Source organism: Ambystoma mexicanum, chromosome 3p (genome assembly GCF_040938575.1).
Source record: "Ambystoma mexicanum isolate Mex_15411 chromosome 3p, UKY_AmexF1_1, whole genome shotgun sequence".
NCBI lineage: Eukaryota > Metazoa > Chordata > Amphibia > Caudata > Ambystomatidae > Ambystoma > Ambystoma mexicanum.
In genome coordinates this window covers 713,195,349-713,220,553 of record NC_090925.1, presented here as the reverse complement: position 1 = coordinate 713,220,553, position 25,205 = coordinate 713,195,349, and the positions used below count along the sequence as shown (strand labels likewise).

Sequence of the window (25,205 nt, the reverse complement as noted above, 5' to 3'; positions counted from 1 at the left end):
TTGCAGAACTCCCTGACTCTCCTGAGGAGAACTGCCCAAGGAAGATAGGTATGCAGTGGTTCTAGGGAACCAGGAGAGGGGAGACAAGGCCCAATCAAACCCCAAAGTCTTCCTGGGAAACCAGAGAACCCAAGGATGGGTGAGAGAACAATGAAACCTAGAAGGGATAGGAGAAACCAAACCGCAAGGTGGCATGAGAAACCAGAAACAACAAAGTGGGGTGAAAGAACGTCGACCCCTAGGCGGAGGTAAGAGAAACCAAACCACAAGGTAGGTTGAGAGAACGCTGACCACTTTGCGAGGTAAGAGAAACCAAACCCCAAGGTGGGGTTACAAACCAGAGACCCCAGGAGGGGTGAGAGAACGCCAACCCCAAGATGGGGGTAAGAGAAATCAAAACCACTGCAACGAGACACCTAAGAAGCCAAGCCGAGGTGAAAGAACTGAAACCCAAAGTGGGGTAAAGACCAAGAACGGCCAAGCAGGGGAAAACCCCAGGAACTTTATTTGAAAAAAATACAAGGAAAAGGACTGGAGTTGGAAACACAGGCCACATGTCCCCCTGTAAAACATCCGACATTAATTGAACTGAGTTGAGCACTACAGACAAGAGGAGCATGGAGAGACATTGAGCCTACGGGCATAGACTGTATACCTGGGCAGGGAGCTCTATTCAGAAAGCCACACCAGGGTGGGGGACAGCAACTAACCACCATTCATTTTCTTAGGGCCAAGGCCGAAGTGTACCTTTGTTGAGTTTATCGTTTTCTTTTATAGTGTTAAGGTCAAAGCTTAGTTAAGCATAGGATTCTGCACAGAGCAATTTATTTTTTTGTATAGGACATCCTGACAAGCACCCTTTTATACATTTTTCGTTATAGAATAGGACCAAGAACCCTAGACTTTGTGGACAGAGTTGGTTTCTTTTTTTGATCTTGAATAAAAAACAGAATTCCACCATGTCTTTCTACCACACCACGTTGTTGGTTCTAAAAGGAATATAGGTTTCTGGCAAATAGACTCTGAAACCCCACTGTAGCTTCTTCCTATCACGGCCTGATGTTCCTCTCACTATTGCTTGCTCCCCTCTGCCTACTCTTCTCCCCTGAACTCAACACTTGGTTCTCTCCTAGTACTCCTTTTGTCTGTCCCTCAGGCGTCTCTTTCTCTCTGTCAACCTACTGCCTCCACCCTTCGATGTTACCACTCCCTCCTCCACATTGTTAGTCTCCCCTCCCTACCTGTACGCCCTCTTCCACACTAGAACTCTCCCCTTCACTCCTCCCTCCTGCATTCTAGTACTCCCTCCCCATCAATACTACTCCCTCCCCCACATTACTCCCCTCTACCCCACGTTACTCCCCCCTCCCCATACTGCTACTCCCTGCTCCACACTAATACATCTGCCTCTTCAATGCTACTACTCTTTTCTCCATGCTAATACTCCCTCCACCACACTACTACTACCAATTACCAATCTACACCACCTTCCCCCACACTACTTTCACTCTCGCAACCACTTCCCACTCACTCCCTACACTCCCACCAATCTCACTCGATACACATTCATGCGCACTTACTAATCAGTATCACTTGCTCTCATCTACCAATACCTCACCTTTTCCAAAAATTGCATCCACGTTCAAATCCACTGCCCTTCCTCCTGCTGATCGCTTGTTCTGCTACCTCCTCCACCTCCTCGGACCTAACCTGCACAATCCAAGGAAACTTGCTGCTTCCTGTGGACTCTCGTATCCTCCCTTATGAATCCTGGTTGGACCATCCTGGTCATGCCCCCAGAGACTGGGTAGTGCTTTGTGGCACCTGGAAAAGCTGCGTAGGCTTTCTGAACCCTCTGGGGCTAGTGCTTCCCGTCTGCATTCAATCTGCTGGTCGAAGCAGTGTTGCCCGCAGGTGTGGAACCACATAGGCTCTGCTGGAGCGTTCTTTTCTGGTTGGTTCTGACACTGCTGGAGCGTTGCATGGGCGCTGCTGTTCTGCAGGTGGTCTCTTTGTTTTGCTGCCATCCTTGAGAGTGTGGCAGAAAGAGTGACGACTTGGCCCGAACTTTCTCTGGAAGGTATGGGGTGAAGCAAGTTGATAATACATATGTGAAGTCAGGCACTTGGGAAGGGCACAGGAAATGTAGCCCTTTAAACATCCACCGTAGGACTGGCTTTGGCTTCCCCCCCTTGTAGGCCTCCCACCCAGCCTGAGAGGGGTTCCTATACCCTCGTGACAATGTCAGGTTATGGACCATGTCACAGCAAGTATATTTCATGAACGTGTTGTCCCTTTGAAAATTCCACGTCCTTGAATATATAGCATCATATGTTGCGAGTGAATTAAGCAGCACAGCTCCTTTAAGAGAGGAGAGTGCGCCAGGGCAGGAAGGGGGGCGGAAGTGGAGGGACAGGGACAGAGGGAGGGGCAAGAGTTAGTTATGAGTTGGAAACGAATAAAGATGGTTGACACTGATGTTGCTCTCTGTGTCAGTGATTGTAAGAGAGCATGAGAGAGTGAGACTAGCTCGATAACAACTGGTGACGAAGGACAGACAAGAGCCCATGCTCTGCAATTAGAGAAACCTATGAACTCGGTAGCGACGGCGGGCCTGTGAGCCGAGCAGTAAAAGCGGGCCCGTGCGCCCAGCACTAACGGTGGGCCTGTGTGCCCTGCAGCGGGCCTGTGAGCCCAGTAGCAACGGCGGGCCCGTGCGTCCAGCACTAACGGTGGGCCTGTGTGCCCTGCAGCGGGCCTGTGAGCCCAGTAGCAACGGCGGGCCCGTGCGCCCAGCACTAACGGTGGGCCTGTGTGCCCTGCAGCGGGCCTGTGAGCCCAGAAGTAACGTCGGGCCCGTGCGCCTCGCAGCAGCGGTGGGCCCGTGTGCCCTGCAGAGAGAGGAAACGGCGGGCCCGGGTGCCCTGCTACGACGTGATCTTAGAAGAGGGCCAGTGCGCCCTGCAGTGTGGACGGAAGGAAATCCAGGAGGAGGGCCCGGGTGCCCTGAAGAACAGGAACACAAGCGGAGGACACCGTGAACACCGCCACAAAGCGACCCGTCTCCCACGAAGCAGTCGGAAGACGGCGACGTACACACAGGGGCCACGGAGACGAGATCCAATCTCTCCACAGCACGGAGGACAGGAACGGGCAAGCAACCCCCTACACCCGATCACACATAAGCAAAGACCAAAGGGGAGAAACCACCAGGCGGCCTGACAGTACCCTGGCTGCCCCAACCAACGCAAACTAAACCTGAGGAACCCATAAACATTATGAATGGCCCACACAAAGGGGCACTGTAAAGGAGAAGAATAAAGGGTGACTACCCAGCACCTTAACTCCATCACACATCAAAAGCTCAACCACATAAAGGATACTGAGAAACGGAAAAAGTCAGTGGCGCACGTGCCAACCGCGCTAGTGCAACCACCGCACCTCATTCACGAGGTGACACACCACCACCGCTCCCACCTCCAGAGCGAAAAGAGCAGGGACCACACAGCCACGCTCGCCACCACCAACGTGAGGAAACTACGCTCCAAGCTCACAGCATAACGACTTGAATAGCACCAGAGTGACCACGCCCTACCTCATCACCAAAGTGCAACCATGGCTGACCAAGCACAGGCAGCTGCAGATGTAGGGACACCCCCAGTTGCCAATGCCAGCCTCACCTCGCATGCCAGCCTCATGAGGAGACCAAGCCCGTTCACGCTCAATCCACACCACGACCAAGGTCCGCGCTGGGAGGAATGGGTTGAAGAATTTGAGGACTTTGTAGGTGCCATTGGCACACAAGACCAGCCGAACAAAATCAGCATCTTCACCAATGTCGCGGGAGGAGAAATAAAAAACATAATACGAACAATCCAGCCACAGGACCAAACAACATACCAACGCCTCCTGGCAGCCATCAATGAGAAGTTAGTAGTTACTCCCAACCGAGATTATGAACGTTACACTTTTAACCAATGCACTAAGCTCGCCCATGAGTCAATTGGTGAATTTGTCGTACGCCTCCAGAGAAAAATCTTGAAATGTGACTTCGCCAACTTCAATGACGACGAAGCAATCAGACTACGAATAATAGAGGGCTGCATATCGTCGATGTTCAGAAAGCACCTCCTAAAGAAGCCTTTATCCCTCAAAGAAATCCTTGACCTCGCACGGGTATATGAAAGAATAGATGTCCAAGCCGCTGCCATTGAAAATCCCCAAAAAAGAGACATCATCACCGCCATGACGCCGTACACAAGATACCAAAGCCCGCAGAGCAGGTCACACTCCAGGAACCCTGCCATAAGAACGCAAGGAGACCGACATTGCTACCGATGTGTGTTTGAATACCCCCACAGAGGACCATGCCCGCGATCGGACAGAGATGCCTGCGATGTGGCCTAGAAAACCATTTCCAGGCCATGTGCAAAGAACAACTTCCAGACACAGGGTCCACCCGCCAACTGAATATACAGACCCCCAGCCCACGTCCAGAATCATCAAGAGAACAACCAGACCGACGAGCACCTGATAGAGGAATATCATACACCATGACAACCTACCAACGCCCGAACACCGTAAGAGCCCTTGAGGGCCTACAGATCGAACCCGACAGGAAAGCCCATAAACTGTACGACTATCAACCATATGACCAACCAAGGGTGTCCACCCCAGGGGAGGCCTACCTGAGAGAGATCACAACAGATCCAATCCAAGGAAGAATCATCAATCCCAGGGTGTCGGACTATGACCCATACACCAACTCACCGCCTAGGACACCAATGGTGGAAGACCAACAACCAGTATACCTGCAAGATGGTTATGACAGAGAATATATTCGACTCCTCAACGTCAATACAGAGGACACATCAGCTCCCAGAGTAACGGTACAACTAGGCAACGCCAAAAACCAATTAGTCGTTGACACAGGGGCCACTGTTAATGTGATGAATGAGGAACTATACCACCTGTTAGCGGACGAATACCCCCTACACCAATCAAAAACTCACATCTTTCAGTGGGGAGCGACACTACCCCTGACATCCAAAGGACAATTCCTCTGCGGTTTGACCCACAGAGACCTCACTGTGCCGACAGTGATACACGTCATCCAGAGTCCCTCAGTGCGAAGATGCCTCCTCAGCTATAGAACAGCCAGAGCACTGGTGCTCATAGACCTACGGTATGAACCGACAGAAATAATAAGAGGACACCCATCAGACAGACGCGAGATCCTGGCGGTAACCTGCCGACCCATCAACAAGGACACCCTGAAACTCTAGTTCCCCAAGCCATTTGAAGGCGTAGGAATGCTCATGGACTCAGTTATTCAGCTGCACATCGACCCCACAGTAACGCCAGTCCCACAACACCCCCGGAAAGTGGGGTTCCATCTTCAAGCGCAAGTATCCAAGGAACTACAACTCCTACTACAAAATGACATTATTGAAAAAGCCACTGGACCAACACCATGGGTATCGCCCATAGTGATTGTACCCAAGGACAACGGCCGACAACGCATATGCGTCGACATGCGCATACCCAACACTGCCATACAACGAGAGAGGCACCCAGGCCCATGCCCTGGAGGACATGCTTGTCAGACTTAACGAGGCAACACATTTCTCCAAACTGGACCTTACCCAAGGCTACCATCAACTGATCATTGATCCAGCCTCTCATCCGATAACCACCTTTGCTACACACAAAGGCTTATTCAGATATAAACGCCTCAACTTCGGTATATCTTCAGCCGCAGAAATTTTCCAAGAAACAATACAACTCATTTCATCTGAAGTCAATGCACTAAATTACAGTGATGACATCCTCATTTTTGGAACAACTCAGGAACTACATGATAAAGCACTTCTGTCAATATGCAAAATCCTACACAACGCCGGCCTGACCCTAAACGGCCCCAAATGCGACATCAACAAAACAAGCCTTAAATTCTTCGGACACATATTCTCCAACAAAGGCATCACAGCTGACCCGGACAAAATAAAGACCATTTCGGATCTTCAAGCCCCCACAACAACGGCAGAGCTAAGGTCCTTTCTAGGTATGGCAGGATACTGCGCCCGATACCTCCAAAGCTACGACACCATCACCGACCCCCTCAGGGCACTCCTCAAGAAAGATACTCCCTTTGACTGGGACCCCCAATGCCAGACAGCCTTCCAAACCATCAAGGTCAACCTGGCAAACCACCGCCAGCTAGCCTACTTCCACCCGGAATGGGATACTATCATCACAGTCGACGCCAGCCCGGTGGGCCTTGGGGCCATCTTAGCACAAACCAACCCCAGTGACAAGGCACAACATGTAATAGTAGCATACGCCAGCAGAGCCCTGTCCCCTATCGAGAAGGCATATTCTCAAGGGAAAGCCTAGCAGCGGTCTGGGCCTCCGAAATGTTCCACCATTTTGTAATAGGCCGAAGATTCACTTTCGTAACAGACCATCAAGCCTTACTATCGCTATTTAGAAACCCCAGAACCAAAATGCCTCCCCGAATAGAGCGATGGGGCATCAGACTTCAAGAATATAACTTCGCCATCATTCACAAACCGGGGGGGGATGCAAATCCAGCTGACTACTTGTCAAGGCACCCGATAGGAGACAAGGACAACTCACTGGTCTATGGAGCAGAAGATTATATTGCATACTTGTCCACCAACGCCATGCCCCTCACCATCTCAATAGAAACATTTGCGGCCAGAAGCAAAGCTGACCCCACCATCAGAGCGGCCCTACACCTCACCCGCACGAACAACTGGAAAAACGTGCACACATCAAACGAGAGTGAAGAAGGGACAGACAAGAGAGACCTGGATCGAATAGCAAAAATACACCCCGAACTAGTAGCCACTGACCAAGGGATACTGCTACGCAGAAACCAGCTGGTGACCTCGAAAGATCTGCGGAAAACGTTAGTAGCCATTGCCCGTGAAGGACACATGGGAATTGAAAACACTAAGAAAATCCTGAGAAGCCATGCGTGGTTTCCCTACATGGACATAATAGTTGAAGATGCCCTGGCCCACTGCAGACCCTGCCAACACGCAGCGAGAAGAAAAGACCCAAACCCAATGCAGCTAGTGTCACTCCCAGAGAAGCAGTGGCAAAGAGTTGCAATTGACTTCTATGGGCCGCTAGAGGAAAGAGGATATCTGCTCGTAATGATTGACGAGTACTCACGATTCCCGTTCGTCAAGCAGACAAGCTCTGCATCCTTCCATGAGACAGCACCAATCATTGATGAACTGTTTAGTGAATGGGGCATCCCGTCTGTCGTAAAGACTGACAACGGACCCCCTTTCCAAGGACGTGACTTCGCGAAACTTGCTGATCATTTAGGCTTCCACCACCAGAAGATCACGCCACTCTGGCCCCAGGCGAATGGAATGGTAGAACGCTTTATGGCAACCATCAAACTGACACGACAAAAGGCCCTAATAGACCAAATACCACACTCACAGGCGATATGTCGAATGCTCCCGAGCTACCGAAACACACTGCACAATGCGACAAGGCAAACGCCTGCCGAGCTGATGATAAAATACAAACCTCGAACCCGCATCCCCCAGTAGGACGACTACACCCCAGAACAAGATGCAGCCATAAGGGAACGAGATGCAGAAAGGAAAGCTCGAGCCAAAGAGTGGGCCGATAAGAAAAGAAAAGAGCCAAAGAATCACAGCTTGAAGTGGGACAAACGGTCCTGGTCCAGCAAAAGCAACTCAGGAAGACAGACACGCGATACAGTACAGAACCTCGAGTAATCACAGCCATAAAAGGACCCATGGTAACTGCAATAGGGGAACCAGGCGAGATCACCAGGAACGCATCGTTCTTCAAGAAACTGTACCTCGAAGAGATGGAACCATCAGAGATCACGGAGGACGACCAGGAACCTAAGGAGAAGACCGATCCCCCTACTGGAGCGACAGGTGAAACTAGAGAGTCTCCAGGCAGACCGCAAAGGACAGTGCGGAGACCCACGAGACTTATTGAACAAATGTAAGCCCCAGCTTTTATGTTAAGTACTGGGGAGATGTTGTGAGTGAATTAAGCAGCACGGCTCCTTTAAGAGAGGGGCGCGCGCCAGGGCGGGAAGGGGGGACGGAAGGGGAGGGACGGGAATAGAGGAGGGGCAAGAGTTAGTTATGAGTTGGAAACGAATAAAGATGGTTGACACTGATGTGGGTCTCTGTGTCAGTGATTGTAAGAGAGCATGAGAAAGTGAGACTAGCCAGATGACATCGTAGAATGTTTCTTTAGAAGTGAGTTTATGCAGGAGTCAGGATTTGTGATTTGCTGTTGTCATGTCATGTTGGGGAGAAATGTAATATTTTGTTTTATGCCTTGGTAGCATATTGTTGTGCATATTAGTTTGTTCCACAGTGCCTCCCTTTGCTTGTGCCAGCTGTGTGTATGTGCGTGTGTGTTTGTGTGTTGGGGATGATGTTATGTTCCGAACAGTAAATTATAGAATTGCTTTAATTCCACCAACATTACAGCACACACATTTCATATTTCGCATAATGGTTGTGAATGTATTTTGACTGTTCTATACATTTTTATTTCTGCTCTGAATGTATTGTGCATGCATTCTATCTTAGGTGTTGTGTTTGCAAATGTTTCTGCCTGTTTGGCAGAACTAACTTAATTTTGTTTGAAAATGAAGGTTTGGCTTTTTGTCACAGCTGGTCTGGTAGGCGACTCGTTTCTCAACCTAATTATTTAATAAGCACAACATCCAATATTCAAAGATGTTTGGATAGGTGCATGGGTTGTTGCAATTTGTTGGAGTCAACGGTGTAAAGCCTAACCCATTCAGTAATTAATTGAAAAAAGAAGAGACTCCTTGACTCAGCGCCAGTTAATCACAGAAGTTGTACTTTATTCCATTAGAAGCCCTTGATAACACGTGTTTAGGCTCAGCAGAGCCTTTCTCAAATCTGGGCTAATATACCACACTGTATTTTCAATTAGAATTGCAAATATACCATTTGTAAAGATTGCAGTATATGTCACAATACCCATAACAGCGTCCCCCATTTCCACATTACAAAATAATTAAAATATATATATATATATTTTTATATTTGTTGCATACATGTGGTGACAGAAAGTAAGAGTTGGCGATGGGGAGGATTGTGTAGGGAATAAAAAGATTGCAATTGTATTTGAATCATCCAATGTGGAGAGAGAAAAAGAAAAAGAAGAAAAAAACAGACAAGAGAAAGAAATAACTGATTAGAAAATATTCAGACTAACATGTCCATCAGTACCTTAAGTATACAAATCATCATGTATGTATGTCATACATTGGAATGGGTGACTTACCCAATTTATTCAAAATCTTTACGCTCATTAAATTAGTAGCGTTCTTTTCTCTTGGGGTTAATCCCAGGATTTCATCCCTTAAGCGACATATTAACAAGATCCTTATTAATGTTTATGCTTGCATTCTCAGAGTGGTTTAGTTGCATTCTTAGCTTGCTGCATGCCCCGGTTTATGATGTTTAAGTAATTATTAATTGAAGTTTGACCTGTACTTCCTAGAGTCGATTATACCACTCAACTTCTGTGCAAATGTTTGTATTTTTAAAAGTGCTCATTTATGCATATACTCTTTACAGTTTCACTCCGTGAATCAATGGGTTGAATTGACCTTCATATTCCTGTTACAATTGTCAAAACATTGTCTCTGCTTCCACCTTAGTCATGAAATCCATGAAACAAGCTTGTCAGCGCTTACCTTAATTTTGTTTGACCTTCCTTTGCCCCTCCACACTTACTGCAGGTTTCTGGAAATATTGACACTTTTTTTTCCCCTTGAAAGGAGAGTATGTCAAGTTAGGCAAATGCGATTTTTGAATTTGTTGCAGTCTTAAAACCAAGCTGCATGCCAACAATCTTAAAAATCGAAGCAGACAAGTTTGAGATATCAGTGGTCTTTCAATATTTTTATGCAAATGTCAACCCTGAGATTATAAATAATTGTCTGTCACCCCTGTTCGTGCTCTTTCTGTTTTATTGCCATGTGAACTTTGGCTGCTAAATGCGTGGTGCCATAGTATTTAAGGTATGTTTTGCTGGGGATACATTCCAAGCCTTCAGTGGTGGTGGCCTGCCCCCAAAGTGCATTTTTTAAACATTGGGCTCAGGGGCATTCAGCAGGGGCCGCTTGCCCCCCACAAGTACATTTAAAACATACAAATAAAATGGGTGTAGAGGCTTTCAGTGTGGGCCACCTTCCCCCCCAAAAATACATCTTTAAAAATAATTGGGCTAGGGGCCTTCAGTCTGGCCTGCCTTCCCCCAAAAGTGTAATTGTTTTAAATTATCAGGTGCAGGGACCTTCAGCTGGAGCCGCCTGCCCCCAAAAGGGCATTTTTAAAATAAATTGGGGGCTGGGGTCTTCAGTGGGGGCCACCTTTAAGAATGTTTTGGACCTACCGGTGTGGCCTAGTGGGGGTCAGATGCCTCCAAAGGTGGGATTGAGCAGGTGCAAGTTTAGGTGTCATGCGGGGGGCGCAGGGGGGTTGTGGGGGGGTTGAGGAAGCCTCGACTTAAAAAAAGGCCAGACCCCTAACACCAGTACTCTCGAGGGAGAGCACGGGTGATAGGGGTCTAGCTGTTTTTTTAAAGCAAGGCTGCTACATCCTTCTTCACTCCCCCAGCCACCCACCTTCCCCACTGGGATCATAGAAGCATGGCGGACGTGCCCCTTCCTGATTTTACCATTGGAAATAAAAAATAGAATCTTAACTTCTGCTGCATATGTAAAATAAATGCAGCTTGGAAAGCTGTTTGCTTGGCAAAGCCTTCCAGACTGCATTGATTTCCTGGTCTCGTGCCATGGCTCCAAAAATGGCTGTGCCCTGACTCATCCTACTAAGGCACAGCCCCGGTGCACTGAGCATGTGCAGCAGGGGCCATTTTAGATTTGACTATCGGTTGCTAGTCACGAATCAGCAACCCAATACTTTTTTTTTACATTGTCAGTCTCTGGTTGGGTGCCTCCCTGGCAATGGAAATGGGGGGAGGAGCATGCACCCCAGTTGGAATACCGCTGGGCTGAATTTTGCTTTGTTCGGTCTGAATGGGAAGCCCCATCCAGTTATAAAATACTGATGAGATTTCTCCAAATTTGCCATGCGTGGTAGAATTTGGCCAAGTCATTTGCATGCCAAATTTGGCGAACTTTCATGAAAGAGAACACAACTTACAGAGGAGGAAGCATTATTACATTTTTATATTTAGAGTTCTATGTAACCTTAACTATACTGCTAAAGACTTAATTTTGTTCTCATGTTGTGTATCCATGCATTCTAAATTCAGATGAGTAAAAACTGTACACCCCCAAGTCCTGGGAACCCTCAGACCACTTATTTCTTTAACCTCCGCACTAGAGTGTCAGGGGTAAGACACACAAAAGGTTCATCAGGATCTCGAGACCGCACGTTTCGGTTGGATTCTAGTGTGTTTGTATTTGTTTTTCAATTCTTTTTGTTTTGTAGTTTGCATAGATGTGTGCTACTTGTATTGTGCCTGGATTCTGTTAAAATTCTGGTTGATTATTTTGTCAGATTTAGAGTGGGCCATATTTTAAATATGTTTTGGGTTGTTTTTGTTTTAGCAAGGTCTTATCTTGGGTGGATTCAGGGTGGCTTGGATTTTGGCTATATTTGCTTTGGCTCATGTGTCCAATCGGCTACTGGTTGGGTCTGCTAGAATTTTATTTCAGCAGTACTAGAGCACATTTTATTTCATAGTGCCTGGTTCCACCAAACCACTCCAGAAAACTTCTCATCTTTAGTCTTTCTTCTTTCAGCTCGACAGGCAATAAAGAATATGCCACGGAGGTTAACACTGACCATGGGCCGCTCCCCAATAGGATCCACTTCGCCAGGAGGAGAGTACAGCTTGGGGGAGATCTCCCAGTCAGCAGCAGAAGAGGGCAACTCAGGGGTATGTACAACGACCTTATACCTCCAATAGGTGCTAAAAATCAATCATACAGCATCCTCTCCCATTTCAGTCCATCCATGTCCCTCTTTCAAATGTCGAATGTCTCCTGGATCACAGTTCTGGTGACCCAGAAGGAGGAGTTGGACAACTTAGTGACATGTTCAAAAAGAGTTTTATTTAAATTAAAAGAAAACTCCTAATTTGCCCTATAACTATGAGTGAAGTTCCCTACCTAACAAAAGTAAAACTAAGGGTGCATGTCAAGTCAAAATAAAAAGTCTTCGGTCCGTTTTGTAAGTTCCTAAATGGCCCTACGACTTTGTAAAATAGCCTTGGTATTGACTTCTGCCTGGCCCACTTGTACCAAATCCTTTTGGTAAATTAACAAATATGGCCAGTGTGGGTTTCCCTCTCCCTTTGATAAGGAAACAGTCTCAGAATTTTTTTTTTCCTTCAAATTCAATTTTATTGGCATCGTTGCATTTACAGCTCAGTGCAGGGTGCCTGCATACATCTTCGTATTACTCAATACCAACCAGATTTTAACTTTACTGCCCCAAACAATTTTGAACTCCCCCTCCTCCCTATCCCCATCAGTGTTCCGGCCATTCTAGGGCATTCTCTCTTTCAGTCCCTCCGGGATCTCTGTATCAGTTTTTCTATTGTGGCTTCAGGTTCGAGGGCCTGCGCAACGGCACCCAGAATTTGACCAATTTAGGACCGATTCCTGTCCATCTCGGTCCCGTTCATGCTCCTCTGCACCTACTGGTCGCTGACTGGGCTGGCTCCCTGCCATAGTAACTTTCATCCCAGTTCAACGCCCACGCCACCCAACTCACCCACCTCTCGTAAGTGTTCTGGGTCGTATTTTGGCAAGAACGGGGCCCATTCAATAGCTCTCGTTGGCAATCGATTGTGTATTAGTCTTGTTAACTCCTCCATACTGTAAAGGTCCAATGCCTTAGCCGCCCATTCCTTTTCACTTGGGAGGCTATCCTTTTTCCAGCCACTTGCCAGACATGCCCTTGCTGCCAATAGAAGCATATGCGTGTCGTAAATCCTCCCCCGTCTCACCTGGGATCGCTTCTTGCTCTGTTCCGTGGGAGGATTCCTCGTGTGGACCGATCGGGTCTTGTATAGGCTCGCTTGAGTCTCGTCCGGCAGCAGAGCGCGTTCAGAGTTCCGGGAAGACCGCTGTTGCAGGATGTCCAGGAAAATTGTTAGCGGTCGCAAGAATGGGAATTCCAGGAGCAGATTAGAGGGAAGGGGTGAAGGAAGGAAGAAGGAACCAGGATCTAGGATTAGTGGATTCGCCGAACAGCACACACACGTCAAGTCACTACCTAATGATAGCTTTGAGACGCGCGGGGCCGCGGGGGCTTGGCCAATTTATAGAACGTGCCGTGTGCGACGTGAAAGCTGGTGCGAGGCAAGTCGCTTGTTGCGGCCATGTTGGGAGCAACAAAGAATACAAGCCCCGGCGCGATAAGGACCAGGAAGTCCAGAAGGGGCAAGTTCTATGGGTCATGACAGCATGCCTCCTCCGAAGACCTGTTCCACCAGGTTTGCCCGGGTGTATGAGATGGAATCTTCTAAGCAGTCGAGGGGTATTTAAGTTAGAAACTGGTTCCCAGGTTCTCTCGCTAGGAGGGTATCCTTTCCATTCAACCAGGTATTGAAGTCGACCCCATTTATACCTGGAATCGCATATTCTGAACACTTCATATTCCAGCTGATCGTCCACCACAACAGGCCTGGGTCTGCAGGATTTTCGGGAGGATTGGATGTAAGGTTTCAATAGGGAAGTGTGAAAGACTGGGTGCATTTTCTTCCAGGAATCGGGTAGCTTGAGTCGGAATGAGACAGGATTGATGACTTCCTTTATGGAAAATGGTCCATAGTACCGAGGGGCCAATTTGTTTGGCCGTAGATGTCGCGGTAATAGTTTCGAGGACAACCAGACTTGATCACCAACAGAATAAGAGGGCGCTGATCTTCTCTTGGAATCCGCATAGACCTTAGTGCGTGTTTGAGCCTGTTTCATTTGTTCCTTGGCTTCCTTGTGTATGTTGATGAGAGTCTGTATCCATGAGTCGAGAGTAGGTACTGGAGTGGGATGTGGAAGAACAGAAGGTAAAACGGACGGGTGAAAACCTTGACTGCAATAGAAAGGGCTGACCTTGAGTGCTGTGCTGAGTGATCGGAATTGTTGTAGGCAAACTCGGCCAGGGGTATGAGGAGAGACCAGTCATCCTTAACCTTGGTGGCAAAACAACGAAGATATTGCTCCAGAGTTTGATTTACATGTTCCGTGGCTCTGTTGGTTTGTGGGTGATAACCTGATGAGAGAGCGCGTTGGATCCCTAGAATACGACACAGATGTTTCCAGAATTGTGAGACGTATTGAGGTGCTCGGTCCGATATGATCTTGGAAGAAGTCCATGAAGATGGAAAATATGTTCCAGGAAGATTCCAGCAAGTTCTGAGGAGGATGGTAGTTTATACAAAGGTGTAAAATGAGCCATATGGGTGAACAAGTCTATGGTTACCATGATGGTCGTGTACCCTCGGGAAGGTGGTAATTCTACAATGAAGTCTGTAGCAATAAACTTCCATGGTCTTGTTGGCAGCGACGGTTGCAGTAGAAGACCCGCCGGTCTCTTGTTATCATGTTTGTTTTGACTGCAGACAGTACAAGCCTTGACGTACTGTTGTACGTCGGTCTTCATTCGAGGCCACCAAAACTGTCTTTGTATAAGACGGAGGGTGTTCGTTATACCACGATGACCGGAGTGACGGTTATCATGACAGAGGTTTATTACCCTCTGTTGTAATTTCTGCGTAGGAATGACCAGTGCATTGTCCTTGAATAGATATTCTTCCTTGACTCTCAGATTCCATGGATTCTTCCTTGCGATATCCTTCGAGGTCAGAGGACTGGGTTTGCACTCAGATTTCTTCCAGGAGGTTGATTGCTTGAGCTACAAAGATAGTTTGGGGAAACATCTTAGGATAGGCCTTGTCCTCAATGGCTGCGTAGTCAGGACGTCGAGATAAGGTGTCAGCAATCATGTTTTGTGATCCGGGAACATGAGTGATTTGAAACTGGTACTGGGCAAAGAAGTAGGCCCAACGGGCCTGACGACTGTTCCTGCACTCCAACGACTGTAGGATTTGGAGATTCCAATGGTCTTTGCGGACCTGAACTGGATATCTAGCACCCAGATTTAGGTGTTGCCATTCAGTGAAGGCTTGGCGAATGGCCAAGAGTTCCTTCTCCAGGACGGAATAGTGTGTCTCGCTGGGGGTCAGGGTTCGTGAAAGGTAAGAAATGGGGTGTTCCAGTCCATCCTCAAGTTCCTGTTTCAAGACCTCCCCTATGGCGTAGTTAGAGGCATCCGTTTCCACTAGGAATGGGCGATTTATGTCGGGCTGGGTCAGGATGGGGGCTTGCGTGAACTCTGTCTTCAATCGTTGGAATGCTTTATCTTGCGGCGTAGACCAGATAAAGGGGGTGTCTTTCTTCAATAGAGCAACGATCGGCTGAAAGATCTCGGAAAAGGTAGAAATAAACTTCCGGTAGAAGTTGGTGAGCCCCAGGAAGGATTGCACTTGTTTCACAGATGTGGATGAATCTCCAAGCCAGTATGGCCTTTACCTTTGAAGGGTCCATACCAATTCCTTCTGGGCTAAGGATGAATCCTAGGTAGTGAACAGAAGCAACGTGAAACAAGCATTTTTCGGGTTTGGCTAACAGTTTGTGTTCACGAAGTCGTTGAAGTACTGCCTTTACATGTTCTTCATGTTTTAGAGGATCCTTGGAAAAAATCAATATGTCATCCAGCTAGACAATGACGAAGAGGAACAACATATCTGAGAACACCCTGTCCATAAAACGCTGAAAGACTGCGGGAGAATTGGCTAGTCCAAAAGGCATGACTAGGTATTCATAGTGACCAAAGGGTGTCCTAAAGGCTGTTTTCCATTCGTACCCTTCCCGGACACGGATTAAGTGGTAGGCACCCCGGAGATCCAACTTCATGAATATTACGGCTCTTCTCACAGCTTCCAGGATATCCGAGATCAGGGGCAGTGGGTACCGATCTTTGAGGTGCATCGGTTTAAGCATCGATAGTCGAGGCAAGGTCTGAGTTCCTTGGTATCCTTCTAGGGAACGAAGAACAACAAAGCACCCGCTGGAGATTTCGAGGGTCTGATGGTGCCATTTTCAAGATATTCCCGAAGGGCCTTTTTCTCAGGTTCGGAAAGAATGAACATTCGGCCGAAGGGAATTACAGCTGAGGGATCTGTAGCTATGGCACAGTCTTCGGGCCTGTGAGGGGGTAAGGCTTGGACTATGGCAGTAGAAAATACATCAGCATATCCCTGATAGGCCTCTGGAACTTGTATGCTATTGGAAACCATGAGTGGTGTTTCTTGGTCTTTTGGTGGTTCTTTAGGAGTTATCGTGGAGGGGTCCAGGGATAGACAGTGGGACATACAGAACTCTGAGCCCAGGAATAAAGATCCTGCTGTCCAATTGATATACTGATTGTGCTTTTGTAACCAGGGCATACCCAAAACCATGAGGTAATGGGCTGACTTAATGATGTCGTATGTAATTCGCTATTGATGATGGTTTATGGAAAGTTGGATCTCTTTAGTCTGCAGGCTTATGGGTCCTGAAGAGAGGGGTCTTCCATCAATTGCTTCCACCGGCTGCATGGTGTTTCGTGTCTCGTACGGAATATGATGACTAACAACCCAGTCTTGATCAATGAAAATTCCCATAGCTCTGCAGTCCACCAAGGCCAGAATGGAATAGGTCTTGTCTTTGGAGGGCGACAGGAAGGCCTGTAGTATCACCAAACTGTTTTGTCCAGGAGAGTTCAAGGATGGAATTGATGTGGAGCAAACATCTCTCTCCCGACACCTCGCTCCATCTAGGAACGGGAGCTGGCGTTTCCCGAACGCCGTGGAGGGGCTAGAGGGCTTTCTCTAACTAGGTGTTTATCTGATGCACAATACATGCACAGGCCTGTGTGGATCCTTCTCATCCTTTCTTGAGGGGAAATAGGCCCACGGAAGGCTCCGATTTGCATGGGTTCCGGATCTATGTCAGGGGTTGGGGCAGAATAGGTTTTAACAGAAGTCTCAAGGGAATTCTTTTGAAACGGTGTCTTGGTCTTTCTTCTTTCAGCCTTTCTTTCCTGGATTCGGAAGTATATTTGCATGGCTAGATCCATAAGAGCCTGGAATGAACTAGGACGAGCCACGCAGGCTAATTCATCCTTAATGTCCTCGTTTAGACCCCTGCGAAATAGAGTGAAACTTGCTTCTGAGGACCAATCCGCTTCCTTGGCCAGTTGTTTGAATCTAGTAACGTACGTTAACATATCCTGAGTACCTTGTCGGAAATCAAGTAAGCGTTCCTGAGCACTAAAAACCTGTTCTGGGCGGCGAACGTAGTCTTGAGTGCCTGAATGAATCCATCATAATCATCCAGGAGGGCATCCCCTGAGTTGACTAAGGGAGTGGCCCAGGTCAACGCGTTCCCTGTGAGGTGCGAGATTATGAAGCCCACCTTCGCCCTAGAAGTTGAAAAATATTAGGGCTTAAAAATAAAATGCACCAAGCAGGAATCCACGTAAGGATTTTGCCGATCCATCATATTTGTCTACCACTCCACCCAGTAACACACTGTCCTTGTTAGCGGGGTCGCGAGACAAAACAAGCTGCCTTAACGCAGCATTCTCAGCCTTTACGTTTTGTACTTCAGTTGTGAGCTCTTGCATGCCACGCATAAGGTCCTGGACTGCTTTCTCCATAGCAGTATCAGTGTCGGTCGTTGGGCGTCTCAAACTGTCGTAAATCTCCCCCGTCTCACCTGGGATCGCTTCTTGCTCTGTTCCGCGGGAGGATTCCTCTTGTGGACGGATCGGGTCTTGTATAGGCTCGCTCGAGTCTTGTCCGGATGCAGAGCGCGTTCAGAGTTCCGGGAAGACCGCTGTTCCAGGATGTCCAGGAAAATAGGTAGCGGTCGCAAGAATGGGAATTCCAGGAGCAGATTAGAGGGAAGGGGTGAAGGAAGGAAGAAGGAACCAGGATCTAGGATTAGTGGATTCGCCGAACAGCACACACACGTCAAGTCACTACCTAATGATAGCGTTGAGACGCGCGGGGCCGCGGGAGTGTGGCCAATTTATAGAACATGCCGTGTGCGACGTGAAAGCTGGTGCGAGGCAAGTCGCTTGTTGCGGCTATGTTGGGAGCAACAAAGAATACAAGCCCCAGCGCGATAAGGACCAGGAAGTCCAGAAGGGGCAAGTTCTATGGGTCATGACAATGCGGTAGTTTCACCCAGTTCTCCTCTGCCTTTTTGGTTATGAACAGTACCAGTAGTGGGTCCACCCTTTTTCCTACTCCGTCCAGGTCCCTGATCCACCCCAAAACTTCTTTCCAATCCTGTTGTACCCCTGCACAGTTCAACCACATATGCCAATAGTCCGCTATGTGACCACATTTCCTCCAACAGTGGGGGTCTGCTCCCGGATACATTTTCCCCAACCTTACCGGGTCCCATTGCCACCTATATAGCAGTTTGAACCCATGAAGCTTGTTCTGGCAAGCCACTGATGTTCGGTGGGTATTTAGGCAGAGAGTCTTCCATAGTTCCGGATCTATCTCCCTTCCCATGTCTCTTTCCCACCTTCCTTTGATTGTGTGTACCTCATCCCCTCTTGCTTTCTATTGTGCCCGGTACAACCTAGAGATGAGGCCCTTACTACCGTTCGCCGTGTCTAGCACTCACTCCGTATGTGTCAGATCCCTCTGCAAATCCTGCGTCCAATTCTCCGCTATTAGTAGCCTCTTCAGCTGCAAATATTTAAAGACAGACAGGTTGCCCAACCCCAGGGCTGCCTCTAGGTCCGATATCCCCACAAATCCATCCTTCTTAAGAACCTGCCCCACCCTCTCTAGGCCTGCTTCAAACCAGTCCTCGAAACGCCCATGGTCTGGTATATTATCCCGTACGGGTGGTGCCCAAATGTGGCTTAGCGGGGAGGACCACGTTGTGACCCCTTTCATCTCTTTTCTATCTCTCCATAGCGTCAGCAACGGGCCTAGAGTTCTATGCAAGAGGATACCTTTCGGCATCGTTTTCATTGGAGCCCACAACCACTCGCCCAGAGTGGCCGGGCGGAAGCGATGATTTTCTTTCCCTACCCATTGCTTGTCCTTATCCATACACAGGTGGGGGACCAGAGCCCTGAACTGGGCCGCTCTGTAATACGTTCTCATATCAGGTAATCCCACCCCACCCTTTTCCTTGGGCTGAATCAATAGTTTGTAGGATACCCTTTGCTTTCCCCCCTGCCACAGGAACCTAATTATTTTCTTATTCAATTCCCCGAAGTGCATCTCCGGTATGTCTATCGGGAGTCCTTGCTATAAATATAATATTCGGGGAAGAATTAACATTTTGAGCGCGTTTAGCCTCCCAAGCCATGAGATAGTTAGTTTCTCCCATCTTTCCATTTCACCCGCTAATCTATGCAGAAGTGGGGGGAAGTTGCATTCATAGATTCTTTCCAACCTCCATGGTATCCGCATCCCTAGGTATTTTATACAGTCCCTTTCAATTGGTATTCCCAGGCCTGACCATCTCCGCAGCTGTTCCCGTGTACCCTCACTCAGAGGGAGGATAGTTGACTTGTCAATGTTTATCTTAAACCCTGATACCTTTCCATAGTCTCCTATGACCTGGAGTGCTCTCTGTAAAGAGTCTCCTGTGTTCGAGAGGTACATCAGAATATCATCTGCGTATGTGCTAATTTTATACATCTGCTGCCCCACTGCAATACCCTTTATACCGTCGTCCGGTCTTATCCTCTCACCCAGGGGCTCCATAGTCGGGGCGAACAGTAGAGGCTAGAAGCGGGCAAGCTTGCCTGGTACCCCTGGTCAAACGAAATTTGCGCGATGCAGCCTCATGGACCATCACTGTGGCTGTCGGTCCTTTATAGACCACTCTAATTGAATCCAAGTGATTTGACCGAATGAAAAATTATCGCGGCTGAAATATCCGAAAACAAAGTGTTCGAATGACCAAAAGTTCAAACACTTTGTTTTCGGACATTTCAGCCCCGATAATTTGTTAAAACACACATTCTCTTACACACACACACAACACACCCATAACACCCCCCCCCACACCCCCAGCATACCCCCACTCACACCACCAACATAAAGAAACCCCACTTACCTTCACCTTCACGCTGGTTCCTGCAGCGCCAGTTCCCTTTCACTTCTGTGATTGGGAACTGGCGCTGCAGGGGGTCCTTTTCTTTTCTTGTTTTTTTTTGTTCACGGACGGCTGCAGGGGTGTCCCCCGCATCCCTCGCTCACTATACCATAAAGTATAGTGAGCTGGGCAATGCGGTGGACACCCCCGCAGCCCCTGGTTTTTAATTTTTTTAATTTTTATTTTTATTTTTTCACGGACGGCTGCAGGGGTGTCCCCCGCAGCTTCCGCTCACTATACCATAAAGTATAGTGAGCGGGGCAATGCGGGGGACACCCCAGCAGCCCCCGTTTTTTTTTTAATGCTACCACCAGAGGATCGAACTTTTGGTGTTCGATCTTTTGGTGGTAGCATTTTTAGAACTTTTGGTTGTTTCGACCTTTTTTTTTTGGTCATTTCGACTTAAACCCTCTAATTGCCCTACACATCCTCTCTCCTACCTCTATTTTCCGCAGCACCTCAGAGAGAAAGGCCCACTCCACCCTATCAAAAGCCTTCTCGGCTTCTAAACTTAGGAGCGCATGTTCCCCAGGCTGTTCCACCATGTGCTACATTAGATCGATGGTCTTCCTGATTGGGTCTGGTCCCTGCCTCCCCGCTACAAACCCCATCTGGTCAGGGTGCACTACACATAGCAGTTTCTCATCAAATCTTGTCGCCAATATGCGGGTGAAAATCTTTTCGTCCACATTCAGGAGGGAGATCGGGCGGTATGAGGAGCAGAGGGATGGGTTGCGTCCCTCCTTGGGAATGACAGAGATCAGGGCCTTACTGAACAATGCCGGGGCCTTACCTGTCTCCTGGATGTGATTGTATAATTTGACCAGATGTTGTGCCAGGGTCCCTGAGTATTTCTTGTAAAACCCTATCGTATATCCGTCTTCTCCCAGGGCTTTCCCACTGGGAAGGAGGGATATCACATGCCGCACCTCATCTTCGGTGATCAGGCTCTCTAAATGGTCTATCTCCAGCGATGCAAGTCTGCACTTCGCTCAAGTATGTCCCGACTCCCCCTCCCCGTCCCCTGCCTCTGTAGCGTATAACGTTTCATAGTACTGTGCGAATCCTTCCGCTATATCGCTCGGTTTGTGCCTTGTGCCTGTCCCCTTGCCCCACTACCAGACTCCCCAATTTAGTGACCCACTGTTCTCCTCTCTGGGCTTGGAGTCTGGCCGCCAGGAGTGCATCAGCCTTGTCACCTTTTTCGTAGTATTTTTGTTTTAGGTATCTCCGTTTCCTTAACGTCTCACCCATACCCAGAGCCCGCAACTTTGCCCTTTTAGCCAGTACCTTCTCTCTAAATCCCTCTGTGTCTCCTCTCCCGGCATGTATCTCCTCCTCCCCTTCTGCTATTTCCTTACGGAGCCTCCCTTCTACCAGGTTTCTCTCCATCTTCTTCCTTGCCCCCTCTCTTATCAATAGACCCCTCCAGGTAGCCTTCCCTGCATCCCATACTGTTTCCGTACTCACATCCCCTGTGTCATTTAGTTCAACGTATTCCCTCTGCTAGGTGGTGAGAGAAAAGTGGGTCACCCCAAAGTGAATCATTACATTGCCACATACCCCTTGGTCTGTATAATCCGGAGATTTCAAGGGTGCCCGTCACCATATCATGGTCTGACCAACCCACAGGTCTTATATTACTTTCCACCAATCTCAAGCTCTGCTCCTTGTTGAGAAGGAGGTAGTCAATTCTCGTATAAGTGTTGTGTGGGTGGGAGTAGAAAGTATAACCCTCCCCTCTTGTGTGCTTCTGCCGCCACACATCTACCAGCGTATACCGCTCCATTGCACAACCCAAGTGACCCCACCTGTCTTCCCCCTTATCCACCCTGTCCTCCCTATTCCTTCTGTCGCATGTTTCATTCGCCCAGGCATTAAAGTCTTCCCCCAATAATATATAATTCAGCTTCCCGCTCGTGTATTTTGTATAGTGCTTCCCTTATGAACTGGTCTTGTCCCTGATTAGGGGCGTATATTACTGCCAATAGAACTCTTGCACCATCCAGCATTCCCTCGACTATCAGCAGTCTGCCCTCTAACAGATTAGTGGCTTCACTGTCTTGAATCCGACATTGTTTGTGAAGGAGTAATCCTACCCCTCCCTTTTTTTTGCGGGGCCGGAAAACCAGTGTACTTTTCCTACTCCTCCTCCTCTCAACTCCCGCTCTTCTCCTTGCACCAGTCTGGTCTCTGCCAGGGATAAAATATCCAGGGAGGCCTTCCGGAACTCCCTTGTCATCAATGACCTTTTGGTCGGGGAGTTCAGCCCTTTTACATTTAGGGTGCCCACTCTCAGGACACTCTTAACCACATTCTCCCCCATCACTGATACTATTTTGGATCTCTACCATTACATAACCAGAGATTAATGTCCCCTGAAGGTTTCTGTCTTTTCCCCTCAGAGGCACTTGCCGAGGGTTGTATAGGTTTGCCCTTTTAGTGCCCGATGCCCCTTCAAACTCGGTACCCAACCTTTTAACTTCCCAAAATGTAAAATCCTCCAACGTGTAAGCATGAATGAGGAAACGTGAGGCGCCCTCTCTCTCACCGGGGGCCACTTTGGAGAGGTTAGAACATCCTCCCTCCAGCCGTAGCTTCTTATTTACCTTTGCATCCGCCCGTGCTGAATTACTTAATACATAGCCTCTTACTTTCTCTTCGCTCTCATCTCAGTCCCCTTTCTTTTCTTGGAACGTTGGGTCTTTCCTAGGCGAGTGGCTATTGAGCCTCATGAATTTCCGCCCCGTCTGGGCTCTCTTTCTCCTCTGTGGTCCTGGCGCCGGTCGAGTTCTCATTTCACCTGAGATCGGGTCTTGCAGGCCTTGGGGGCGTCTCGGCTGGTCTCGCGTGTCCGACGTGAGGTGTCTCAGGGCTTGTTCCGCCTACTTGATCGATGTCAATCTGTAGTTGACTCCCTCTGCCCCGAATTCTAGTAAAAACGGGTATCCCCATCTGTAGCAGATCTCCCTCTCACGTAGCCAGGTCGTGAGCGGCCTACAGCCTCTCCTTCTTGCGAGTGTGAAATTGGAGAGGTCCTGGTATATGGAGACTTTGGAGCCTTCAAATTAAATTTCCTGTTGCTGCTTAGCTCTATTCAGGACCTCTTGTCTGTCTTTGTAACGTAAGAATCTGACCACAATGGAGCAGGGGCCTTTTCCATATGGTTTTCCACCCCTGTGCGCCCTTTCCAGCTGCACCGTCATATCCCCTTCTGCTGCAAAGAGCTGGTGAATTAGCGCCTGCACCTTTTCCACCACTTGTCTCGGCGTCTCTCTGTCCGACTCCTTCAGGCCCAGTATTCTCACATTATTTCTTATCTCCCTGCTTTCAAGGTCATCGATCTTTAGTCTCATTTCCTCCTCCCTAAGGTCCAACTCCGTCATTCTAGCATACAGACGCATCTCCACCATATCAGCATTGAGCTGATTATGTTCCAATGCTTCCACTTTGCCCTCGACTGCGTACACTCTACCTGTCAGATCAGCTAACGACGCCTCAAGGGCTTAATCTCCGCTAGAATATGTCCTGTATCCTCCTTGTTGGAGAATTGGGAGAAAATCTATTCCTGTAGCCATTGTGGTCTGCTTCCCTTCGTATTTGTTTCGCCCCTTTAGGCACAGACTTTGGCATTGTGCATTCTGTTCCTCTCCTTCCTCTTTCCAATGTGGTGTCTTTACTGTCTTCTCTGTATCCCCTTTGTCCTGGGCCCGTGTATCTCCTTCTGTCACTTTCACCCCAGGGGGCTCTGAGTGTGTCTTCCCAGTCACTTCTCGCTGGTACTTATCACAGGACAAAACTGCGTCGCTGAGGCTATGGGCCTCCCAGGGGTAGTAGTATTAGGTGTATTGGTGAGGGGGTATCCTTCCCACTTATCCTTACCCACAATTATCCCCTTTGGGGGCCGGACTGAGGTTCTGGGTGTGCCGCTGGCCACTCCAGCACTTTGCGGTGGCGTGGATTCAGTTTATTTCTTTTTTACTGCTAGGGTTGCAGCCCCTACGCTGTTCCTGCTGGGCATCTTCCTCCCAACCTACACAGGTCCAGTTATCCCCAGCCCTGCACGCGTGGAAAGGGCTGGGGTAATGGCACAGACCTCCTTACTTGTGTGGCTGCTCGTTTTCTTCCGTTCCCTCACGCTTCTCCTTGCAAGATGATTTCCCTTGAGGGCTGTTGCGTTCACTCCTTTGCCAGTACACTGCCCTGCCCACTTCAGTCAATTAGAGGACTGACCTCCTCGTTGCTGGCAGGTGAGGCCATGCCAGCTGCTCCATTCTCAGGGGCTTCTCACGGCCACTCCTGGTACCTTAACTTCAGTGCCCTTCACAGGGCCAGGCAAGCCCTGGGGGGTCCCCTCTTCCGGCTCGCTCCTCGCCGTTTCACCAGCTCTCAATCTCCGGCGCTGTCCCTGTTATCAAGGACCTCCCCTGCTCTGTCCGGTCTGGGCTGGGAGTAGCCCGTTCCGTTCTCGCGCCGTTCCTGCCCCTATGGACACGCCGCCTCTGCTGCGTGAGTCCGCTGCCAGGTGTTACCGTCCGGTGTTGTCTATCACTGCGGGCCCTTCTTTTGCATCTTATGTCAGCTGACAGCTGCCCGGACGCTTACCTGGACAGTCCGCCTCCCTGGCGGGTGTCTCGCCCGCCGTTGGCACCACCGAGGATCCACCTGTGACTCTGTCGGTGGGGATGTTCCTAGGTCCACGAGTCGGGGTCCTCAGCTGCCTTCCAGCACTATTTATCCCTGGATGCCTGCGTCGCACTGCGGTTCTCCTCTCCGATTTGTAGCTGCAGCACACGTCGCGGCAGCACAGCTCCAGGCCACAGCGCACACCTCACACAGCCTTGGTCTCTCTGACACCACCAGGAGGAGGCTCCTCCGTGTCACCGCTCTCTACTCCAGTGTATGTGGCTGCAAT

General features: G+C 48.8%; 1 protein-coding gene across 5 annotated transcripts in view; it reads left to right on the top strand.

The window, feature by feature from the left end:
* The window catches only part of BRD8 (bromodomain containing 8), a 1,405,947-nt gene that overhangs the window by 511,209 nt on the left and 869,533 nt on the right, over positions 1–25,205 (top strand). For all 5 annotated transcript variants that reach the window (XM_069651557.1, XM_069651555.1, XM_069651554.1 and 2 more), the window contains exon 8: positions 11,849–11,985. In XM_069651557.1, coding sequence (XP_069507658.1) covers positions 11,849–11,985 — 137 coding nt within the window. The remainder of the gene's footprint in view (positions 1–11,848; positions 11,986–25,205) is intronic.